Source organism: Sciurus vulgaris (assembly GCF_902686455.1).
Source record: "Sciurus vulgaris genome assembly, chromosome: 10".
In the NCBI taxonomy this organism is placed as follows: domain Eukaryota; kingdom Metazoa; phylum Chordata; class Mammalia; order Rodentia; family Sciuridae; genus Sciurus; species Sciurus vulgaris.
Window position 1 is genome coordinate 15,381,564 of NC_136470.1, and position 26,087 is coordinate 15,407,650.

Consider the following 26,087-nt stretch of genomic DNA (forward strand, 5'->3'; position numbering starts at 1 on the left):
AGAGGGGTCTCCTTCCCTTGAATGGCCTGCTGCTTGATTTTTTTTTTTTTTTTTTTTTAATTTCAGATTAGTCAGTCACACCTGTACAGTCAACCGCCACTTTCCACAAGGGAATGGCAAAGTTGAGTATTGTGACAGACCAAATGAGCCCAGAAAGCATAGAATTTTAACTATCAGAGCCTTGATGGGGAAAAGTCTGCCAATTTCTGAACTAGATGTCCATAGTAGGCAAACTGATTTTCACAAAGCAGATCCTCTTTAAGATTAGTAAGGAGTGTTGAAAAGGCAAAGAACATGTACAAAAGGTTCATTTATTTTTATAGGATATGCTATTATATGTATTGGTGACATAGGCCCTTAAATAGTATTTCAAAATGCTATTTTTGGTATTTCAAAAAATTTTGGTATTTTTTGGTATTGTTTTTGGGTGAACCCACTTGGTGCTTTACCACTGAGCCCTTTTTATATTTTGAAACAGGGTCTCATTAAGTTGCTGAGGCTAGCTTTGAATTTGTGTTCCTCCTGCCTCAGCTTTGAGGCATGGATTACAAGCCTGAGCTATTGCACCTAGCTAAAAGGCATTTTATAAACAATTTGATTGACTGGTTCTTAAACTCCTCAGGGTTAGGAATGATACAAGAAGGTTTTGTTGTTCATTAAATTCTAAAATGGAACAGGGTTGGTGTTCTAAACCTTTCCAGGTTGCAAGTAACAGTACTGGCTAGTTTGAGTTAAAAAGGAATTTATTTGCCTTCTCTGACATGCTAACATAAAAGGGTATTTGGTACCCCAAATTACAATCGTAGGCAGGAGACTGGCTCAGTTTGTCCTAAGTGTTTACCTTTGGTAACAGCAAATAACAGCTTATGTACACTCAGTGGCATTGGAAGAATTACAGACACTTCTCCCAACTGTATACGGCAGCCGTATACATCTGTGCTTATGAAATTATGCCAAATGTCTGTGTTCATAAAATTAACACAATGTAATACAACTTCATTAGCCAGACTTAAACTATTTTTTTAAATGTTATCTAGTGCAGTCAATGCAACTTAATCTAAGTAATAAAACAAGTATTGGGGGTAAGTCAGTTTTTATTGATGTGTCATGATCCACCACCCAAACATTAAGCACAGTGGACTTAAATAATTAATATTTTCTTTTCAGAAATGAAGCAGGAATAAAAACCACTATGACAATACAAAAAAAAAAAAAAAAAAGAATTTTTAAGTGTTTCCTTTGATACTAAATAAACATTTCTTTGTCAGGTACTTTGTATTAAGTGAACATGATTTATAGTCTTTAATTTTTTTATTGTTACTAATATAGCCATTAAAAAAGCCACAAATGTGTTTCCAGAGAAAGCACGTTTTTGTTATGGTTACAGTATTCTCTCGTAAAATAAGAGGTATGCTTGTGAGTTTAGAACTTTAGTTGTAGGCACAGCTTGCACATGTGTATCACTGATGTGAAACCACTGCCCTTTGGTTGATTCCATTTCAAAATCTGTCAAGGGGAAAATATAAATGGGAAGATTCAAGTTAATTACTATCTTGTTGTGCTATAATGTGCTTAATGCCTACGTTTTCTAGGACAGCTTACCTTGTGGGATGTCTCCGTGAAGAACGAGATTAGAGAGATGACTATTTGCAGTTCTCGCCTTGGCATAGGCAGTGTAATGTCCTGACCTCATGGTACCACTGTGTTCAACAACTCCGTATAAGGAATATAGTACTCTTGTGTTTTCTTCTGCAACATTCTTTAAAATCAAATGGAATCCAAAAGTTAGTTCTAGTTCCATTTGTACAGGTATTATCGCAAAACAAGTTTATATTAACACAGTCTTCAGCCTTTGAGAGGGTAGAAACTATTCGTGAGTCAGAACTTAACTATTTTCTCCCCTACCTCTTCTCAGCACACAGATACTTGTTTTTATCAGAAAGTTGCCATTACTGTTTCCCTGCTACCTAAACCATAAGCCATGAGCCGATTGATATAATCAGTTAACTGGCCCAGATACTAAGTAACTGAACTTGCCAAAGTTTCTTTAGGAGCTAGGATAATTACCCTAGTCCTCACCCAAAATATAAGTTCTTAACAAAATAGCAACGTCATTTGTGTACCAAAAACCACCTCTCACATTTTCAAATGCCCTCTAGGGACAGAAGCACAAACTGCTCACCTTCCCCACCCAGATCAGAGGCTGCTTTTTAAGATCCCATATGCCACAGGGCTAACAATAAGGACAAATATTCTCTAAGGCAAGGGCCAATTATAGGCTATTCTATTTATGTTCTCTTGTAACAAAAGTCCTCAAGAGTACTACTGTCACTAAATTCACCTCTATGCCCCCATATTCACCAAAGAACTTTTTACTTCACTCAATCCTGTCAGCTTTCCAGAGATTTCAATGTTAAGTGGTGACCCTCAGAATTTTCACTGCCATTCCATTTTGGCTGATCATCATGGTCAGGACTAGATTCTAGGCTTTGGATATCACTTAAAACTGTTCAACTTCAGAATCTTTTTAATCTTCTAGTCTCAGTTCATAATTCTATTCCTTTAACTCTCACTTCAGCTATTCTGTACTATTTAATCTAACAGGATCACCTAATCCTCATTTTCTCCTGGCCTGTGAAACTTGTCATCATTACCATATGCAGTATACACACTTTGCTATTCAAGATGTCTGTAAAGCTGCATGTGGTGGTGCACACCTGTAATCCCAGCGGCTCAGGAGGATCCTGATTTCAAAGCCAGCCTCAGCAACTTAGGCCCAAGCAACTCAGTGAGACCCTTTCTCTAAATAAAATACAAACAAAACAGGGCTGGGGATGTGGCTCAGTGCTGAGTACCCCTGAGTTCAGTCCTCAGTAAAACAAAAGAAAAAAGAAAAAAAAAAAAAAAAAAAAAGATGCCTGTGAAACAGCAGAAGCAGCACCACCTGAGAATTTATTAAAAATTCAGATTCTCAGACACTACTCCAGACCTACAAAATCACTTTGTAGATGGGATTCCCAGGTGATTTCCTATGCACAAACTGAAAGTGTGAGAACTTACAGCATGTGTGAGCTATCTGACTGTTCATGGATGTCTTCCACAGCAATGGACCCAACTATTCACCACTGTCTTTTTGCCTCTCCTTATCCCCAATCTTTTTTTTATTGACCTCACCTCCCACTTCAGGAAAACTGAGACACCCTGCCCAACTCCATTCTCAGGAAAACAATCTTCTTCCTTAGGTTTAAAGACCAAACTCCAACTTAATGTCTCAGCCCAACCCTCCTCTCTTCCTCTAGTACCTTCAATTTCTGGATTTTCCTCTAGGCCTACAAACCTACTTTTAGAGATTTTTTAAAAAATCTTCACTGACCCACCACTTTTCCTTTTCAACAAAGCCTCTAACATATACACATACTTGATCTCCATAACACACTGAAGTTCCCACAGCTGTTCTGAAAATCCACAGTGTGACCTCTGTACTGTCTAATCCGTAGTTTTCAATCCCTTTCTCTGATATTCTTGACACTGAGTCACACTTGGTCCTTTCCTTGAAACCTAAGGACAGGGCAGTGGTATTTTAGGCAAAAGATGGATTCCTGGTGACGCTGTATTCAAAAGTAATGAGAGGTATTTCCACTTATCAGCTAAAATAACCTAGTCCTGTGGTGATAACAATAACTACAACTACTCTACTCACCTGCTCTGAAATCACACCTTTGAGAATTTTAACTGGGAGAAAGGAAGGAAATTCTCATCATTTTAAGTTTCACACAGAATGTGTCCTCTCCTACCTGTGCCCTACTCACTCAGATGCTCAGAAGCCCTGCCCTTGGCTACCTCATCTTTCTATTCAGGCTATATACTAGGGATCCCATCTCACTTCTAATCACTGCCTACATGATGATTTCCAAACCTCTACTTCCAGCCTAACCTTTCTGCCTTGGGCTTCAGACATGCTTCCTCAACAAAAGCACACGAATATTTCAAAGCCATCTGACTGACACTGTATCCAAAACTGAACTCATTGTCCTTGACCCATCTCCCAACCTGCTCTTTTTTTGCGGTGCTTGGGATTGAACCCAGGGTCTTGGTTCAATCTCTACCAACGGAGCTATATCCCCAGCCCCCAACCTGCTCTTCTCATATTTCCTACCTCAATTTATAACCACTCCATCTGCCTATTCATACAGGCTCCAAGAGTCACCCCAGCATCCAGTAAAGGCCTCTGTCTCAGCACCAAGCAATTCGAAGTGGTTAATGTTGCTGTATCCTGAAATATTCCTTCACTCTTCCCTTCCCTTGCCCTACTTGAAGCCTCAATACTCACTGACTGAATAATTCAACAGCTCCTAATTCACTTCCCTATCTAGAATTTCCCTCCTAAAATCCAGTCTCCACGTCAACACATAACCTGCGTCACCCCATTGCTTTAAACTCCTCAAGGTCTCCCCTTGCATACCTAAGAAGTTCCTCACCATGAACTCCTCATGGCTAGCTCACCTCTCAGGCTTCATTTCCCTGCTTGCCTATACCTTCTGTAAGCTCTAGAACTGCTAACATTGCCAGTCCCTGCACACTATTCTACACTGCTATGCCTTAGTTCCTGTTGTGATTTACACCTGAAAAACTCATTTCATTTTGACTCACCACACTAACTTTTACTTTAAGTATTAGTTCAGGCATGGTCTACTTTACAGGGCTTTCCCAGAATCATCAACATGTTGGATTAAGTCCATACCTGTTCTATGTATAATAATCTAAACACTGGACCATATTAAACTGATTTCACTTCAAAGAATTTGCCTAAAAAGACCACTCTTGCTCACCTACCTTACATTTAAGGGTACAAAAAGGAGCCAAATCTAAGATTTCCGGAAACTTAATGTGTTTGTTAACTTTGCGTAGGTTAAAACCAGCCTAAAAGAGAAGGATAACAAATTCAGTTCTTACCCTAGAATGCTGTACATGCTAAGTAATACCCCACTCTGATGTCCAAAGAACAGCAGCATCTATCCTGGTTCAATCCTAAAACACTGTTCTTCCTGACCACTACTTGAACCTAAGTTAGTTTGTTTTTGCTAAGTGCATCTCTCTCTCTCTTTCTCTTTCTCTCTCTCTCTCTCTCTCTCTCTCTCTCTCTCTCTCTCTCTCTCACACACACACACACACACACACACACACACATAAACACCCCAATACATTAAGAAAGCTGGGCCAGGCAGAGCGGTCACAAGCCTGTAATCCCAGGAACAGGAGGCTGCAACAGGAGGATCACAACTTCCAGGTTGAATGCTTCTGCCTTAATCACCCATAAAAGTCAGATTAGAAATTTGGAACAGAATTTGAAAGTTATACTGCTATTGCAAGAAAAGACAGGGTAACCAAATGATGCAAGTCCAAAATATTGATATCTTTTTATCAAGGGTTAGTAAAAATAAAATGGCATACACAAATTTATTATAATATTCCTGCATGTGAGATTTAAGTATTACATTGTCTTTTTTTAATGTGAAGTTAAGGTATAAATAAGATACTAATTATACAAAGAAGAGCAGCATAAGTTCTAATAAAACTGAGGGAGGACTGTGCCTAAATGCCTCTTCCACTTTGGCAAGCACCTCATCTTGCCCACATATTATGTATTACACACGCAGACACACACACACACACACACACACACACACACACACACTCATATTTCTTCGATGTTAGAATTAAGGAAAAACAAAAGAGCAAAAGAAAACCAAAGAAACATATTAATATATCAAAACAATAACAAAGTAAAAATTACATATTTAAAACAAATTTGGGGTAACAAATAGTACCTGCTGAAATCTCTTTAAATGAAGAGTGAGAACAGGAGGAGCAAGAGAAATTAGCATCTGCTTTTTGGCATTGGTGTAAACATGCTTCCTTTCACCTAGAGAAAAGGACAAATTTTAGCATGTGAAAGATCATTTTTAACCTCTAAAGCATTCACAAATCTAAAGCAAGGATCAACAAACTTCTTCTGTAAAGGGAAAGATATTAAATATTTTAGGTTTTTGGATCAAGAGGCAAAAATCCAAGGATATTTTCTAGATATTTTATTTGAAAAAATTTTTCCCATAAAATTTTATGGATGAAATAAAAATTTAATAATTGAATCTGAGTGCACTTCTATTAAAGAGAAGAATGAAATTAGTTTAGATGACATATAACATTTTGGTTTGTTAGGGTTCAAAATGGCTGTTTCCTTTCATCACATAATTTACAAATATTCATTTATAAAAAACATTTTTGAGGGCTACAGGAATTGCTTAATGGTGGGGAATCTCAGGAGTATGCACAAGACCCTGGGTTCAATCCCAATATAAGCTTGTTCTCACACATTTTTTTTTAAAGTGGAACATCATCAATTTGGCAATGCACCTTTGCCTGGTGCATTTCCCTCCACAAAAAAAGAACCAAACCAAAGAAAACTATGTTTTAGCTCAGATACCATAAAAAATCAGTAGATGCTCCTCAAATTTGGCCCATGAAACTTAGTTTGCCAATGCCTTCTCTAAATCAAATAAAAATGCTACAAAAGCAACACAATTTACTTTTTATATCTACATGTCAAAAAATAAAAAGCTACGATTTTAAAACAATTCAACCACTTTAGTAAAAGTCCTCAGGAATTCATAGCCCTTTCCTATCCCACTTACCGAACTTAAAAAAATAAAAAAGGGAAAGGGAGGAAGTGAAGGGGAATTGTCAATGTCTGTTTCTTTTTTGACACAAACTGTACAAAAGGACCGTCATTCTAGTACTCTGCACTAGTCACATCACATAAGTACACTGAAAACTTCAAGGAGGACTTCCTGGGTGCTTACAGGGAGCTGAAGATGCAAGGAAACAATCACTATCTGTCAGGAGGCCATGGTGACAGCATTCCAGTGGGATGATTTACCCTCAGGGAGAGGTGTTGGACAGTATACTGTCCCACTTAACTACTGCTGCTGCAATGTCACAGAATGCTAGTCACCTCAATAAAATTTGTCTTTGATTCTTCTACTAAAACTTATTCATGTCATCCAAATCCTGATAAGATCACAACAGAAGAGTACTCTACCTATACAGTGCAAAAAGTCCCCCTTAATATTAATTTTATTTACAGTGAGAAAATCTAAATACCTTTTGTATTTGCCTTTGGTCCATTATACTGCCTCCGTGTGCATACTTCACAAAGCAGTTTATTTGCATCTTGAAGTTTCTCATTACGGGTGAACTGATATAAACAATGTTGAACTGAACACTCATCAGTGCTGAAAGTGTCCCTATTTGCAAGAGTACAGAAAGCTGTTTCTGGATCTTCATTTACGACCTCATATACCTTTGTCACAGGAGTATGACTGTCATTCAGAATCTCTATATCTATTTCATCAGGTTGAAGAACAGCATTTAAGTTAAGGTTTTTGAAATCACTGGAAATGTCCACTTCTCCATTACTTTCTTTCAGAAAGCTACCATTTAAGTTCCTAGTACATTCAGAGGGAGATGATGCCAAATCCTCCAGATCATTATCCATGTTGACATTTTTAATGTCTATTTCCTCTATGGACTTCTGATTGTCATTTATATTTTCTATCATTTTTTCTTGGCCATTCACATCTTTCTGATTAACACAAAATTTATGTGTAACTTCCTCTTGTGAAATATGGTTGGATTTAATTTCTGCTTCTTCCTGAAGTGACATTTCAGCCTCACATTCATTATCTTCAGGATGGTCAATGGTACAGATATCACTTAAATGAAGAACTTTTCCTTGAATTTTTTGTTGTCTTCGTTGGTTCTATGTAAAAGGAGTATAAAACATTAAAAAAAAAAAAAAGGTGGGGGGGCGGAGAGAGACAAAGAAATGGAGAGAGAGGAAGACAAGAGGGCACATGTTCCATATCAAGTTTTGCTATTTATTGATCAAAAATAATTCAATAAGGAGGACTTCACTATCAGAATCTCATTATAAAAGTTTCTTTGCTATCAGGATTCAAGTAAATTATGAAGAAAAGATCTTTATATGAAATCAGAAGCAATCAAAAAATTGTTCCACTGGGGAAATAGAAATATGCAAGTATGATTCTTTTTTTAAGAGACGTGATCTAGGCAGAACACAACGGTTAAACCCAAGAATTATACCATGTAGTGGATTTGACAATTTTCACAGCAGAAAGATGTATCCATATGACTTATGATTATGATTATCTGGCCAAGTTTTCACTAAGATAAAGAACAGACTGAAAAAATGTGTAAGTACAGAACTGCTTTGGACAGAAAGATGGATGCCAAAGTTAATGAAAAAGCAAGGAGGCCATATGGACACATGTGTAAAGGACAATTAAGGATTGTCCCCCTAAAATCATTGTTTTTTTGTTTTGTCTTTGTAGCCTTTCCTCTTGAGAAAAACAAAGACAGTTCATCAAAATTCCTATTATTTGAGTATTTAAAGACCCAGAGGTGATAACATTTTTTGCTGTAACTGAAAGAATAGTCTTTGTGAGGCTAACCTATAACACCAGAAAGAGGAAGAGCAGCACATGAAAACACAAAACACTCTAACATGTGTCAGGAAAAATAGAGGAATACACAAATGAAAAATGGAAGAAAAATTCAAAAAAAGAAAACATAAATGGCTCTCAAATATGAAAATATGCTTAACCTAATTTATACTAAAACAAATGCAAAATAAAATTGCAGCAAGATAATATTTTCCACCTACTAGACTAGAAGAAATCTGGAAGTTTGACAGCACGCTGCTATCAAAATCAGAAGAAACAAGTGGTGGTGTGAATATAAATTGGTACCTTTGTGAAGGACAACTAGGAAATATCTATTAGAACTACAAATGCAATCCCTCTTCTCAAAATTTACCCTACAGGTGATATAAATACAGGATTATTCACTGTAGCAATGACCATCACAGCAAAGACTAGAAACAACCTAAATCAAAAGAGAAGTGGCTAAATGAATTATGATATATCCATGAAAAAAACAATAATGCAACTGAAAAGAAAAGTGAAGAAACTTTCTATCCTGAAATGGAAAGGAATCCAATAATCTAACTAGATATAAGCTAAGAAAAAACAGGCCCGGGGAAAGGGGAAAAAAAAAAATAACAGAATGAATCAAACAACATTGCCCTATGTAAATTTATGATTTTTAATAAAAATAAATAAAATAAAATGAAAATTTAAAAAAAAAAAAAAAAAAACAGGCCCAGAACAGTGTTTTTACTAAAAAAATAAAGGGGGAGGAGGGAGTTCAACATTATTTGTATTTCCTCATATTTTCCAAAAGTAATTCCAGAAGGATATGTAGAAAACTAAAGACAATAGTTATCTGTGTCAAAAAAGGATAGTAATAGGTTACTTAGGTTACTGTGGATCTTTATACTTTTTAAAATTTGTAAATGTCAAGTGTTAACAACTCAAAAAACGAAGTTGAAAATGAACTAAGTTTATAAAAACAGTTGTCACACATAATGCCAGATTAAAAAAATATGACTTTTCCTCATATACACTCAAAGCAATTTCCCTGCAGATAATACTAAATGAGCTAATTCTATAACTGTCAAATAAATTCAGACAACAAAGTAGTTCAAAATGTAAAATAAGAAAAGCATGCATTTTCCCTTACACACCTTGGCTTGCTTTTTGGCTTGCTTCTTTGCTTTTTTCTGTAAGTGCTTACTTGTTCCTGAAGGAATATCATTTCTCTCTTTTATGTAACTGTCATTATCTTTTTCTTCCTCGCTGTCTTTATCTTCATCCTCCATTGTCTTTTTCAGATTTTTATCATTTATACTTTTCTTACCACTCTTAAAATACGGAGAAAATGTGGGTCAGTATGAAAACTTTACAACTACCATTTGGTGGTTGAAAGAAAATTCATGTTACCTAAAATTTTTCTATTTCAATTTTATAATAGTTTTACTTCCACAATATTTGAAAACATGCCTAGGACTAAAGGCATTCATCTCACATACTAGAAAGCAATCTTCACATACTGAGAAAAAAAGCTAACAAAACAGCCAAAAAGGAACCTCACATCTAAGTGTAATAGAAAGGAATATAATGGATGTTATTTGCTACATGCTGTATCACATTGTAAGTCCATTTCTAAATGTCTTTTCTGTTCATAAGTTATTTATATAACCTACCATATGTACTTCTTTTAATTCTTTTCTTTCCTTGTAAATAAATGATAGTTTTAGAGAATGAGAGAATAAAGTAAGTGTGGTATGACTTTAACCACTAAGTTATAAGGCAAGGGACCCCTAATTCACAGGAAAAAAAATTCTCCATGGACTAGTAATATATAAATCTGAAAAAGATGACAAGGTTTCTTCCCCCATAAAATCTAACAGAAGCAAAAAATGTACTTCAACAAAATAAATTTCATAGTCTTACCTGATCATCTAAAACTGGGAGAGATAAATCAAGGAAAGATTCATGAACCAAGGAGACCTTAACCAAACAAAAAAGAAAACGTAAAAGGAAGGAAGAAATTCACATTAAACATTATATATTAAGATTCTCTCCATTTGGGTGAAAAGGGACTAGTTTTTAATAAAAGGTTAAGAAAATATGAAATGAAAAAAATACACAATCTTGAGGACTTTGGGTTAGGGGAAATAAATTGAAAGGTTAAAGCAACTTCTTCAAATTTTAGGAGTGCTGACATTCTCCAGCAAAAAATCATACACATTTGGATAGTTTAACAAAGAATATCGTATGAAGTTAGAGATTTCTGTTTGTGAAGGGAACAATAAACTGTTGTCAGTAAACATTAATGAATAAATACAGCACACACTATGTTCACTTACAGTCCTGCATTCATCACACATGATTGTACTAGTCAGTTCACCACCAAAGATACGGTCCACAAAACTTGGTATTGATTTTTTCTTTTCATAATCTGTAGAGGAAAAAAGTTTATGATTACTTTTATATAATTAATTAAATAAGAAAAGGTAAAACCATTTACTGGCTAACTCTAAAATTTTATTTTTAATTTCTTATCCCATAATTTTTTTCCCTATTCATAATTAATTATTTAACTGTATGCTACAGAAGTCCACAGAATATATACCCTACCTCTGGACATAACACAACTGAACACAATCACTTTTTATGAATAAGGAAAAAACATGATCTCTTAGTCAGTGTGTACCAAACAGTGCCAAGTCAGTAAAACTTTCTATATACTAATATCTCCAGCAGTAAAATGAGCAAGCAGATCAGACGAAGATGAATGTCTAGTTCTAACATTCACTGATTTGCTGATGAAAGATACTGTGGTAGCAAACCGGGAGAGAAAATGCATGTAACTTGCTTTATGAACTCTAAAATTGAACTACTTTTATACTTAAAACAAACAAACAAACAAAAACTTCAGGAAACTATTTCAGATGAAATCTTCCTTTTGATTTTTCTAAGTTCCTAGAAATAATCTCGATAAGCTTAATATAAGGTGACATAATTTTATTACCTAAACACTTAATTTTCCAAATACATAAAATTTATATGCATTATTCAAATGATAAGTGTCCACTTATATAGAAACATACTTTTATAATAAATAGTGCCAGCAGCCACAATTCTCTATTACTGGCCAGGTTCACCAGGGTACCAAGGAGGCAGATTTAAGAGTTGATTGGAACCTGAGCTTACAATACAAGTAGCCCTTAGTAACTTATGGCCATTTAACTTAATTAAAATTAAATATCAATTCATTCTTTCAGTTTCACCTTTCACATTTCAAGTGCTCAAGAGCCATACGTAGCTAGTAGCTTCTATACAGGACAGCCTATAGAAGAGTTCCATCACCAGAGTAAGATCTACTGGATAGATCTGTCCTAAATCCTTACATGTTACCCAACAATAAAAACTAAGTTGGCTCTATAATTAATAAACAAATACTGACAACTCATATTAGTGTGATTCATATATTACTGTTAATTGTATTTCTATGTTTTTGAAAAATAAGTCTATGATATCATCTTAGTTCTATCTTTATAAATTTCACTGTAATAATGCATAAAAATATACCAGAAGTTAATTTTTTAAAAAATATTCACCTATGGAGTAAATTTTTAAAAATCAACAGTGATGTAGAAAAATTATATGTTAATAATTGTGGATTTGAAATACAAGTGCCAGCAATCTTGTCCTAAGGTACAGAGGAATTCAACTATAGTGTTTTAGTTCAAAAAGTTAGACATTACCTTTAACTTTATTTTTTAGTTCTTCATCCAATTTTTCAGTAGAATTACCAAATGCTTTAAGAATTCCTTTACTCACTCTCTAAAAGTAATAAAATGGATATATATATACTATTAAATTTTAAAGTTAATTTCCTTAGAAAATATGTAACCAAGAAAGGATCAAGATGTAGCTCCCCAGATTTACTGAAATAAAAATTAATATTTCCAAAATCACATTTTCAAAATTAATTCAAGGAGCCAAAAAGAATTATGCTCTTAAGCAATCACTAACCCCTGAATAAAGGAACTGTCTTATTATTTCAAGATCTTAAATCTATGCAAACCAAAGCTTTTCAAAGCATGCCCACCTCCTTAGGAAAGACATCGAAATGTACTGTCCTAGAAAAAGTGTTTGCATGAGAGCTACAGGGACTGACTCCAGAACTAGATGTTCAGCTCCACCATTACTGGCTGAGACCTGAACTTCTCTATTACCCTAGCTTCAGAATTATGGAATGAGAAAATAATTAGAGCACCTACCTCATAGATTGGTTGTGAGAACTAAGGTAATTAATTCAAATAAAACAGAGAACAGTGCTCCATGAAACTGCAGTATTAGTATAAGTTGCTATCACCATTACTATCATGATGATTAGTGTATTCACATCACCAAATATTATTTTACATCCTGGCAACAAATTTTCTAAATGCAACAGAAGTTTCCTAAGTTTTATAAAATGAAAATGCTTCCTATATTCAAAAAACTGTATTAAAACACACTCAGAAAAAGGTGTGCTGCAACTGAGAACTGGTTGGGAGAATTATCTGTTGGTAGAGGTTAGCACAATAGGACCCTTGAAAAACAACACTGCTATAAACATCAAGTAAACTAAAGCACCATGAAAAAGAGAATCATTTCTAATTATCTTGATTTATTCTAATGAAGAAAACACTGGTTGAAAAAGCCAGTACAGAAAAAAATTTAAAAGTATAATGGCCTCAATGACTAGCTTCCATTGCTTGATAACCCTTAAAATAGCAAATGGCAGACAAGCTCATGAGATGGAATTATAAAATATGGTGGTCATAATATGCTAACTTGGTGTTCTTCTGCTCTCATCCCATCCAATAAATAGCGAAGTAGCTCCTGGCTGTCTTGCTGCTGGTAGCCTTTAAACCGCACTGCTCTGCAGAAAAAAGAAAAGAAAGCAATAATGCGTCTACTAAAACATGAAGCTATTTTTAAGAGACCTTAGGATCATATCATAATATTAGGGTGTTCTGGTTTTTTTCAAAATTTCTGTTTAGTCTAATAATGCCCTTGGCAGATTTAATTATCACATAAAGTACAATTCTTGAAATTCAGAAGTAAATTATATTTAGTATATATATTTACTGGGTTGACTCTAGCGTCATTAACTTTTTAAGTTATTTCTCAGCATCTTACTGATGCATTAAAGGCACAGTTGAGTGGATACTCACTTTTTACAGACCTGAGCAAAGAGTTCTTTAGGTGTCACAATTCCCTTTTTGGTCTCTTGCATCTCATTAAGAAACTGGCTCATGGCTAAGGTAAGAGGACCTGGGGGCTCAAGGTTTACTTCTAAGGGTTCCTGAATACGGAAATAAAAATTACATTTTTCAGTCAAATTTTAAAATCACTTTACCCAAATGTAACTAGTTAACATATATTACCAAGTTCCTGATAGAGCTGCCCTATTTAAGTTTGAAAGGAATATCAAAAGATACAAAAACATGTCAGGTACAGTGGTGCATGTCTGTAATTCCAGAGACTCAGAAAACTCAAGAAGGAGGACATATATTTGAAGTCAGCCTAGGCAACTTAGTGAGACACTGCCTCAAAATAAAAAATAAAAAGGGCTGGGGAATTCGCTCAGTGGTACAATATCCCTGGGTTCAATCCCCAATACCCACCATAACACACATACACATACGACACACTTTATGTAAAAGACCATCTTATGAAGAATTCAGCTCTATTTTAGTTTTAGATTATCAGGAACTTACTTCCAAGGAACTGAAAAAGTTAAAGCAAAATGTAAATAATAAAAATGAATTCATTTGACTACAGATCACTTTAAAAGATGTTAAAAACAAGGGCTGGGGGTATTAGCTCAGTGGTAAAGAGTTTGTCTAGCATGTGTGAGGCTGGGTTTGAGTCCCAGTACCAAGGTGGGGCAGGGATAAAAAAAAAAGACGTTAAGAACAAAAATGCAGAACTAGAATTACACAAATATCAACCTTGCCAAAAGTGAAGCAGAGCACTAGCTCACGGTGTAAAATCTCCTCATAAATTCCATTAGCCTGAACATGTTTAATTTGGTAGTGTCAACTAAAAACAAAAGGGCTGGGGATATAGCTCAGTGGCAGCATATGCAAGGCCTGGGTTCAATTTGTAGCATCCAAGGGAAAAAACAAAAGTACAAAATAAAAACAAAATCAAAAACAAAGAAATAATGTAGAAAAGAGTCTCAATTCTTTGAAAAAATTCAGAATATAGATATTCGCAGAGAAAACTTGTTTATAAAAGTGTTTTTAAAGTACATACTGTTAGTGCCAAATCAGGTGGTTCAATTTTTACAATTGTTCCAGACATTTTCACTTCTTTCAGTAGCTCTCTAAGCACTGGTGTTTGTGACAAATTCTATAATACAGGATGGAAAAGGGAAATTACATAAAGGCAAATTAATTCATTCAGTTATTTCCTAAGTATGCATTCAAAACCAATACTGAAATGAAAAGTCATGACAAGTTCTTTCCCCCACTCTGGCTAAAATCCAGTTCTGAGTTTACTCATCACTTCAGAGGGACATTCTCCTTCATCACCTGGGTAGAAGTACCTGGTCTACATTCCCACCACTATTCTCTTGCCACCACTTACCACCACTTTTAATTACATTTTTGTTTCTATAGAGATTATCCTGGCTCCCCTGGGCCAAACGCAAGCTCCAAGAGCAGGGGCCATGACTGCGTTAAAACCCCATCACTCCCAGTGCTCACCACAATGCTTTACTAACACGCAATAAAAACACAATAATAAATTACTTGCGTTATGTTGAATGCATAGAAATAAATTTCACAGGGGGAAAACCTGATACTATAAACAACAAGCCCTACAGGGTAAAGGTTTTTTAAAGGGGGGAAAAATGACACTGGCACCTGCATAACTGCGTTGAAGAAACATGTATTTCCCAAATTACTGAGTCCTTTCACGGTTATTTGGGAAGAATTCATGGGAGGATTTTCTTTAGTCGTGTTTTCCTTCTTTTCTCTTTCTTGTTCATTTTTACTCTCTTTTTCTAATTTTTTATTTTCAAGTTCAATGTTCCTATTATCCTTCTCTGCTTAAAAAAGAAAAAAATGTGGCAAAATATGTAATATATCCTCATCAAATTCAAAGTTATACTTGGAACAGAGCATTAGAACTGGTGATTTTTACCTAATGTCATTGTCACCAATTTGATTTTAAGCATTACCTAATAAGTGTAGGTAAATTATTCTAAAAAGAATGAATAAACAAATTTCAAAAGAGACATAAGCATGTTTGAGAAATGAAAACAAACTATGTATTTTCATATAAATTTTCCCTTTTGTTACTTAAAGATTTCCTACAAATGAACATTTCTTACCTTGTGAAATTAGAACAAAAAACAAACGAGTAAACAATGTGGATATAGAATAAAATTTTAAAACAATTCATTCTATGGGCCAAAACTCAATTAACTCAAGTTAAAAACACACAACTCTAGATCTGACAAAGAAATCTGTGACCACAACTATCTAAAAAAATAAGCCTAAAGCAAATACTATATGTCAAATCAATTAATCTAATTACCCTGAAGAAATTGAGACATATCTGATCATTAGAAGGAGGTATGAATCTTTATTTTATTTAGCAGACCCACTAACACTTTGTTAAAAGTATACCACCTAAATATTGTATAAAGCAGATCTACAGTAACCCCACAAAGTCAGAGGAACAGGGTGAACTGCCCACTACCTCCATCCAGACCTTTGTCACAAATAACTAGTCATCTCTCACAACTATAATGCTTCTCATTTTAACACCTCATAATGGTATGAGTTTTCAACATTTTACATTCTGTATCAAAAATAGTTTCAGAGTTTAAAATCAATCACAACTAACATTACTCAGCTGTATGTAATACTAGGTAGCATAATAAATATATTATTATGCAGATACATATATCATCAACATTACAGTATCTATTAAGAAACAAATTATTTTACCTGGCTTGGGAGTTACATTACCAGCTTGTTTTCTAACATAATCAACCACTTGGCCCAATCGGTTTGAACTACAATACTGGACTTCATTATCACAGAGGTAACACCTGTGTCCAAAAAGATCACAGAAGAAAAACGATAAACTGACAACCAAAAAAGGGAGAGAAAAATGACAACTCTTGAAACCCAAAGTATGTACTGCCAAATTATTCTATTAAAACAACCGAAAATGAAAATTCTGTTTTCTCAGCTGGGTGGGTGGCACAAGGGACTTGGGAGGCAGAGGCAAGAGGATTTCATGTTTAAGGGTGACCTTAGCAACTTAGTGAGACCCTACCTCAAAATAAAATTTAAGAAAAAGGAGCTGGGAATGGAGCTCAGTGGTAGAGCCCCTGGGTTCAATCTCCAGTACCACACACACATACATGCACAAAATCTTTTCCTGAAGAAGATTATGCATATTTTGTGTGTGCATGTTCTGTATGGTACTGAGAATTGAACCTAGGGTGCTCTACCACTATGCCACACCTCCAGTCCTTTTTATTTTATTTGAGACAGGGTTTCACTAAATTCTGAGGCTGGCCTTGAACTTGTAAAGCTCCTGCCTCAGCCTCCAAAGTTGTTGGGATTACAGACCTGTGCCATTGTGCCCATTAAAGACTAGGCATATTAAATCTCATTTATTATTAATAAAGTTAGCCAGAACTATGGCTACATAAATATACTATTAAAAACTCCAGACATTTTACTGGACTGGTTATCATAGCAAGGTCAAAAGTCATTTCTAGACATAATTGAAATACACATAATTCAATTTTTACACAGAATTTAAACTACAGACCTATACCAACAAAATAAACAAATTTTACAACTGACAAATGATGTTCACTGTTATGAAAATTGTTCTAAATGAAGTAAAAATCTGTTTTAAAGATGTTAAAATCCAGAAAAATAACACATACCAGTCTGACATTTATTTTCATACAAATCATGGCCAAATTTTTACTTTATCTTCACTTATCTGAAATTTCTTCTTAGCATTGTAACCTTTAAACTTAAAACAACCCACCATCTTTTATAATCTCATAAGTAAGAAATACAAAAGGGCAAAAAGCCCTATATTTTCTATATGCTACAATTTTTACGTGTGTACAATACTAGCAAAAGCATCTCGTAACATTCTCTAGCCTTCTGTGATGGTAAACAAATACTACAAAGAGTTTACTTTTCTTGCTCTTTAAACAGCTTCAAACAATTTCATTTCCAGTATTTCACATAATGTACACAGGAACTGACACTCACCACACGCTCCAGTTGTCCAAACTGAGAACTAGACAGTGTGGCTCTGATCTTGGTGTCATATAGTGCTTCAAAGCATGCTGCTCCTGAGAATTTCTGCCACAGCCCTAGAGAAGCAAAATCATAAACCTCAAAGCAACAAAAATTCATGAAGAGGAGAATTCATAATTGGTCATGCATACAGAAGTGTCTCAAGAACTTCTGTCAGTCTTACAATTTTGAAAATAAAAAGTTAAAACTCTAGAAAGTCTGGATTTTGTTAAAAATTACATATCCATAAGCAACTGAGAAAATTTATGGTAGATGGCAGTTAGAAAACCATATATTAAAAGTACTCTTCCTATCCTATTTGTCTTTCCAAATAAACCACACTAACACAGTAAATCATCATATCTGGTTTGGACTCTTAACAGCCTCCCAAATATTCTCTTCACTTCAGTCTCCCTCATCACATACACATTTTTTCAGTTTAATGTTCCTAAAACAAAGCTCTATTCATATACAATTCAAAGATTACAAATTGCTCTCTTAAACTCCTAATAAATTGATACCCTGACCCCAACTTATCTTTCCAATGTTAATTCCCACATTTACATATCAACTACCAGTTAAAAAACACACCCAGCATTTTCATAACTGTAGGATTTTTTCCGTGTTATTCCATTAGTACTAGAATCCTTCATCATTAATCCTGACCAAATCCCACCCACTATTTAGGAATTTACTCAAAAGTCCCCTCCTCTCAGATGAAAAAATACTGGATTCTTCCTATAAACAAACTTGTATAAAACACGATGCAAATTGCTGGTGGTGTTCCTTATTTTCTATTTTGTTTTAGGATTATTAAATGTTTATAATAAATACAAATAATTTATAGTCCTTTTCCCCTGAACTATAAATTTCAAAGGCTCAAACTGATAGAATTATTCTATTAGCAAAAGAAAACAGCACATGGGAGGTGGTTGTTAAGCATTCATTAAACAATCCACCAAGTATATAAAATCTACATACAAAAATCAACAGCTTTATTTCTTTTTGGCAGTGGGGGGGAGTACCTAGGATTGAACTCAGGGGCACTCAACCACTGAACCACATCCCCAACTCTATTTTGTATTTTATTTAGAGAGAGGGTCTCACTGAGTTGCTTAGTGCCTTGGCGTTGCTGAGGCTGACTTTGAACTTGAGATCCTCCTGTCTCAGCCTCCCAAATTGTAGGATTACAAGTATGTGCCACCATGCCTGGCTCCAAGAGCTTTCTTATATACCAATAATGAATTTTTTAAAAAGGAAATCAATTCCCTTCACAATAGCCCCACTCCAAAAAAAAAAAAAAATCTAACCAAGGAAGAAAAAGATCTCTACAATGAAAATTATAGAACAAGACATCAGAAAATAGAAAGACCTTCCATGTTCATGGATAGGCAGAATTCATATTGTTAAAATACCCATATTATCCAAAGCAGTATACAGATTCAACACAATCCCCATCAAAATACCAATTTCATTCTTCACAAACCAAAAAAAAAGTCCAAAAATTCATTTAGAAGAATAAGAATACCAGAATAGCCAAAGCAATTCTAAGTGGGGGGAGGGGGAGTTGGCCAGGTGAATCACTACAATCCCAGTGACTCAGGATGCTGAGACAGAAGAATTGCAAGTTCTAGGCCAGACTCAACAACTTAGTGAGGCCCTAAGCAACTTAACAAGACCCTGTCTCAAAATAAAAATTAAAAAGGACTAACTTCAAATTACACTACAGAAGGCTGGGGATATAGCTCAGTTGGTAGAGTGCTTGCCTCACATGAAAAAGGCCCTGGGTTCAATCCCCAGCACCAAAAAAAAAAAAAAAATTGCACTCCAGAGCTGTAGTAACAAAAACTATGTTACTGGCATAAAAAGAGACACATAGACGAATAGAACAGAATAGAAACACAAAGACAATCCCACACAGATACAGTCATCTGATCCTTGAAAACATGACAAAAACATACTCTGAAGAAAAGACAACCTTTTAAACAAATGGTGCTAGAAAGACTAGATACTCATATGTAGAAGAAAGATTCTAGATCCCTCTCGCTCTGCACAAGTCAACTCAAAGTGGATCTAGGAATTAGACTAGAAACTGTACAACTGCTAGAAGATATCTACTATATGATTCCATTTATATAACATTTTAGAAATTGAGAAAATAGATTAGTGTTTGTCTGGGGCTAGGGAGACACTGGCAGTAAAGCTGTTAAGTATTACAAAAAGTCAAAACAAGAAATCGTGCAACATTAGAACTATTCAACACTCTGTGGTGGTGGATACACAAATCTATATAGGTAACAAAATATACTGAACATAATACACATATACACCACATGTACATACACAACCAAATGGAAGAGGAAGTAAGATTAGGAAATCTAATTGAATTTGGTGAACTGTATCACTATCAAAATCCTAGTGGTGATATTACAGTAGTTTTATAAAATTTTAACTCTGGGAGAAACTGCCAAATGTTTAAGAAAATCTTTATTATTTCTTAGGATTACATGTTGAATCTATAAATGTTTCAGTAAAATTTTTCAACTTAAAAAATTTGGAAAAGTAAATTGGCTCTCTGCCTCCTCTTGTACCTTCATGATAAGACTGCCTAGTACTCCAATTTCCTACAAACATAACTTGCCATCACTAAGGACTGACTGAGAGCCGGATGTTTAATACCATGGCAATCCCTGTGATCCGATGTTATAGACGCAGTGATATACCAGGCAGACATACACTCACCATCAAGACCAACGTACTCATCACCCCCACCCCCCACAACAGCCTGGAATGTGGCCTGATGAGAGCTCACAGCAAAGTCCATCTATCCCCAGGAATTATCCTCAACGAAAGGGAGTGAACCTGCTCATGATTATTACTTCTCTCCAGGGTCAGGTCTCCACCATAAAGGTCTTTGCACAGGTATAAAGGTTCCTTGCCTTGATTCATGACATGTCTCAAAGGCCAGTGTTCACTATAGTCAGGTGAGGACCAGGTGCAATGGAGTCATTTAACTCCTCCCTCAGTCTAACCCTGTTTCCTAACTCTGAGAACAATCACCAGTAAACTGCTAACATACAAATCTTACTCTCAAAATCAGTTCCCCAGAGAGCAGGCTTTCATCCTAGTTAGCCATATAGTACTTTTAGATAATACCTTCTAAAACAAGTTCAAAGAGTTTTCTGAAATCCCATATTGATAAAATGTAAGCATACCTGATGGCCACATTTAAGACATAGCCAAACTGAAGGATTTTCTTCTGCTTCTTCTTCAGATTTATCTTTCACTTTGTTGTCCGTCTTACAGTCTTGACAAATATTCCATTCCACATTCACTAAAGCCTTTTTCAAATTACCCTGTTCCAATCCTTTTCTAATGTGTATACATATAGGTTCTATTAAAAAAATAATTAAAAAATGAGGCCAAAAATAGATTTTTATTAATGTCAAAACTTAGTTTTTCATTCAAACTTCAAAACTGAATTTACCCTATAAACAATCAAAAACCTAAAAATCTTGTTTGATATTTGAATATTATGATGATTATGTGACTTTTTCATTTTTTTTTCCTTTTTTTCTTCTTGGTGGTGGTGGTACCGGGAAGCAAACTTAGGGTCTCATGCCTAGGCAAGTGTTGTACCACGAAGCCTCCAAGAAAGAGATCATGTACAAGTTTGAAATTTTGCTTTTTTTAAATTTCTAAATATAATCACTACCACCCCTACAAATTAATTTATTTGGCTATTTTCTTTAAAAGAAGACCCTTTATCATATTTGATTTCCTTTATCTTATGGAAGTTGGAGAGAAAGTCCCCCATTCAATTAACACTACACATACTTCAGGCAAGGCACTATGTTACATATCAGGGAACCTAAAAGTGACCAAGCCACATCTCTTCTCTTTTGAACAGCTCACATTCTGGTAAGAACAAAGCTAAATGAATTAACCTATAAGAATTTCCAAAACATGCTACAGCATCACAAGAAGAGGTAGCTAAAGTCTCCAAAATTTTCACGAGGTAACATCTGTAGTCCTAGAATACATTAATAGTAGTAAAAATATCCACACATCCTATAAGCTGTGCTAAGTGTTTTACATACAATATCTCATTTAATCCTCACAATCACCCAGAAAGAATACATGTTGGGGTCAAATGAATAAATTGTTTTGCAAGCCATTCTAAAGGGTTTTCACTGTTTCAGGGACACTGGAGTTTTAGAAACTATTCAAGTAGCACAACTAGTTTTATGATCAATGAATGTTCACCAAGAGAAATATAAAAACAAATGAGATCATGCAGAAAAACCACTTAATCCCAATCACCAAAGAAGAAAAAATTACTCTTTTGAACTATCAAATTAGCAACAATTTTTACAAATGATACTAACCAACCAACACTGGTGAACGTTCAAGGAAATGGGCACTTGATTATGCTGCAAGGAGCGTGTAAATTAGTAAAACATTTCTGGATAATAATTTGGCAACACGATCAAAAGAGACTTGAAAGTATTTATACTTTGATTCAAAACAATTGTAATTCTAGAATCTATACTAAGAAAATAATTAGATGTGTACAGATATTTAACAACAAAGATGTTCATTACTATTCCATTCATAACAGTAAAAAGTGAAAAATTACCTAAGTGTGTAACAGTGGAGAATAAATAATGAAATATGCACTTGTGACCCTTTATGTCAATGGAATAATATGCTACTAAAATGCCACAGAAGACTATTAAATGACTTACAAATGTAAACGTTAAAATGCAGATTACATGACAATAATATATATGTTGATCTATTTTTATATGTTAAAATATCCTTTTAGGAATATAATGTTAAAGATTAAATTAGTGAAATATACCTGAAGATTCAGAAGAATCATCAGTTGGAACAGTTTTTCCCTTTGTCCGTTTCTTTCCCATGCTGGCACTTTATGGATTACTTACTGACACAAAATACAACCTAGAAAACAAGATAAAGTTAGACTGACCAAGAAAAAAATGTTTTATATTGCTCTAGAACAAGGAAATATAGCCAAGTCATAGAGTATTTCACACGTCTATCACACTTTATAATTTACAAAAAGTAGATGGGATAGTATCATTCCTATTTTTCATAGCTTGGGAAAATGATTCTTAGCAAAGGTAAAAGGCTTTCAATAAATGTAAAGATCAGGGGAGAGCCTCAGTCTTCATACACAGAACCTGAAAAGCCTCAACACTTGACACTATTAGAAATTTAACTCCTTACCACATAAATTAAAAGCTCTCAGTTGGGCATGGTAGTGCACACCTATAATCCCAGCCACTCAGGAGGCTGAGACAGTAGGATCACAAATTCAAGGGCAGCCTACTTAGTGAGACCATGTCTCAAAAATAAAAAGGGGTGGGGATGCAGCTCAGTAGTACAACACCTGCCTAGCATGCATGAGGTCCTGGGTTCAATCCCTGGTACAGCAAAAATATAAAAATTTTCTTAAACAATAATTCCTAAAGCAACTTCCTAAATGAAGTTAGAAATTTTACAAAATAATTTCAAACCTGGATATAGAAAGTGATGCATTTTTCTGCACCAGAATTTCCAATAGGTGTTAGCTAAATAAGAATTGATTACCATTTAATTCTCAACTATTTACATTACAATATTATTGCCAAAATCACCTTGGAAGGCAAATATGGCTGCACATCAAATTTCACCACTTTAATCAATTCAAAATTAGAAAACATGAAAAATACTGAAAAAATCACACAGCTCTAACTTTAAAAATATTAATAACTTTGAAAAGTCATATTTTTATGCATTAGAATAATTTGTTAGTGACAAACCTCTTAAATGAATATCAGGCATTATACCTGAACTGTTCATTAAAATTCTGATCATATAAATGGAAATTAGGGCAAATTAGGGCCTAGAGAAAACATTTCTCATTACTGTGTGTGTGTGTGTGTGTGTGTGTGTGTGTGTGTGTGTGTGTACACACTTGCACGTGCATATGCACACTGGGGATAAAACCCAGAGCCTAACACATGCAAAGCAGGTGCTCTACCTGGATTAGAGTATTAAAAGTATTCCCCTTTTTGGCTTTTGATGGGTTAGTGTAACTGAAGGTAATACAAAGAGGTTTAAATAAAATATGAAAGCTACAATTGATAATTATATTTTCCAAGGATAATCTAAAATGCTTACAAAATGAATGAACAAAGGAACACAAAAGTATACGAGGACATACAAAAGGAGGCATATTTTATGTAATTTTCCTACACTTAAAGATGTTTATTTAATTGTAGATCTTAGAAAAAATAGTGCCCAAGTTCTTGCCTCCAATCCAACTCCCTCTAATCTGTGCTGCATTCCAATACCAGATTTGTTTTCCAATAATGCCATTTTTAATCACACCACTCTCTTGACTTGCCTTTAATAGTTTCCAAATCCATATTCCTCAACTTTACAGGTATAGTCTTTTATAATTTGCCCCAAATGCTTTGGCAATCCTGACTCTCATTACTCTTTCACACACACACACAAAAAAAGCCACTACCTGAAGTTGTAATTACATGGTGCCTTTGATCTTCAAAGTCCATCATAGATATTATTACGTATAATTTTCACAACCCTTTAAATGGGGGCATTTCACTAAGGGAACACACAGAATAGTCAAAGAACACAGGGTTATGGAAATGTAACTAAAACAAAGATCTCTGGGTTCTAAGACGGTCCCTTCCAACCACTTTCAACTTTTCAGTAGCACCTACTCCAAAGCACCTTGCCCTCACCTCTGTGTCTTTGATTTCTGAGGCATTTTCTCTACTGATCCAAAAATCTCACCAATCCTCCAAGCTTTCCATTTTAATGAAGTCTTAGTCAACACTTCCACTTTAAATAAACCTCTCCACTGAACTTCCCCAGTATCTGTAGTGTGCACTATTCATCTTGTCCCTTTAACAGATACTATAGTGGACTGTTTCTTAAACCTTTAACCTGAACATGTCATTTTTTCTTTCGGCAATGTGAAATTGTAGGAAAAAGAAACAGTTCCAGGCATGACTTCTGAGTTACCTACAACATGTAGCATAATGCTAGTATACAGTAGGTCCTCATGAAATACTTCTTCAGTTAAAATGAAAAAATAGAAGAGTACCTGAGGCATAAAGGATGATTACAATGTGCAAAGGTAGGTACATAAGAATGGAGCGAACAAGTTCTGGTGAAAAAGAAAAGGGAGAACGAAGAAGTCAGAAGTCTGCAGTAGTGAAGACAGCACTAGTATATCTGGTTGCAGTAGCTCACACTCCAAAGGAACACTTGAAAGGCGAATCCTAATTGCTGCAGGTAAAGGACATAGGGGGTCACTTAAGAGCTCCAGTAAAGTTTTGACAACTATAAAGGCAACTAATGAGTCATGAGAAGAAAATACTGTGTCATCAGCTATAAAACATCAATAAAGCTACAAGATTTTTTCAACTGAGTCTTAAGATTTAGCGTCTTAGCCAACTTACTCTTCACAGAACCTCATGAAATTTTAAATCAGAGCTAGTTCTACACGTCTCATATTAATCCAATCCCCTTCCCTGTGCCCTCCCAGTCTTCCTCTGCCTACTCGCTTCCATTACAAATTTAAGTGTGTGGAACACTCTCGTCAGCAGGTCTTTATTAAAGAAGCTTTCGAGTTTTGCGAAAACTAGTCCTCTCGTAGGAGTATTCACCCGGATAGGTGACGGATCCTATTCTTCTCACTAACCGAAAGGACGCAGCCACAAACCCAGCCCCGCTTGGCAGGCGCTCCCAGTAGCTAGCCAGCCGCCCACCCACATTCCCGGAGGCCGCCACGCCTCCTCCCTTTCTCTGCCCTCCCCTTCCAACTGCTCCCCACCCACGGGGGAATCTCGGGGTCCGCGGGTCGACAAGGACGCCAGCACCAGGAACTCATTGGCCAGCTCCGGGAACTGACGGGACATGAAGCCAATGAGAACGTGGCCCCGGAAAAGACAGAGTAACATGCTCAGGGGCCTTCCAGGGAGAACACGGTTGGGCGGAAAAACCCGTGCTCTGCGAGCGCAGGGGCTCGGGAGAGTGGTGGTCGCGAGTTGGTGGGCCCGAAACTTACCCACGATGACAGCGCCCATAACTGCATCTCCTAATGGGCCTTTCGGCTAGACAGCCGGCTCCGTCTTCCTCCCGGTGACGAATAGAGAGCAACAGAGTCGATTCTACAGTGTCCCTTAGAAAGCCGCAACTTCCGGGACGCGGCATTATGGGA

At 35.5% G+C, this 26,087-nt stretch overlaps 1 protein-coding gene across 4 annotated transcripts; it reads right to left on the minus strand.

Annotated features, from left to right (window-relative positions):
• Positions 1–37: 37 nt before the first annotated feature.
• On the minus strand, positions 38–26,087 carry USP16 (ubiquitin specific peptidase 16). 4 transcript variants are annotated; one of them, XM_079155909.1, is made up of 19 exons: positions 25,935–26,087; positions 24,969–25,153; positions 22,692–22,792; positions 21,043–21,221; positions 17,801–17,904; positions 16,502–16,605; positions 15,410–15,591; positions 14,799–14,894; positions 13,712–13,842; positions 13,329–13,416; positions 12,251–12,329; positions 10,850–10,941; positions 10,434–10,490; positions 9,665–9,841; positions 7,162–7,819; positions 5,829–5,923; positions 4,834–4,920; positions 1,603–1,759; positions 38–1,506 (listed from the first exon to the last, which is right to left on the minus strand). In XM_079155909.1, exons 3-19 carry the CDS (start codon positions 22,750–22,752, stop codon positions 1,382–1,384), a joined length of 2,472 nt encoding a protein of 823 aa, XP_079012035.1. In that variant the 5' UTR covers positions 22,753–22,792; positions 24,969–25,153; positions 25,935–26,087; the 3' UTR covers positions 38–1,381. The 4 variants fall into 4 exon arrangements, with proteins under 4 accessions (XP_079012035.1, XP_079012032.1, XP_079012034.1 ...); XM_079155906.1 differs by having other exon boundaries at positions 15,410–15,594; XM_079155908.1 differs by having other exon boundaries at positions 15,410–15,594; positions 24,969–25,031; positions 25,935–26,084.

What these genes read in the sequence shown, in the direction of transcription:
- USP16 (XM_079155906.1), bottom strand. Translation starts at nt 22,752, where the DNA reads ATGGGAAAGAAACGGACAAAGGGAAAAACTGTTCCAACTGATGATTCT. An exon ending in TCTTCAACGCAGTTATGCAG is followed by an intron (nt 14,895 to 15,409) that starts GTGCCAGTGTCA and finishes CCTGTATTATAG; the next exon opens with AATTTGTCACAAACACCAGT. An exon ending in ACTAAAAAATAAAGTTAAAG is followed by an intron (nt 10,942 to 12,250) that starts GTAATGTCTAAC and finishes TTTCCTCTACAG; the next exon opens with ATTATGAAAAGAAAAAATCA.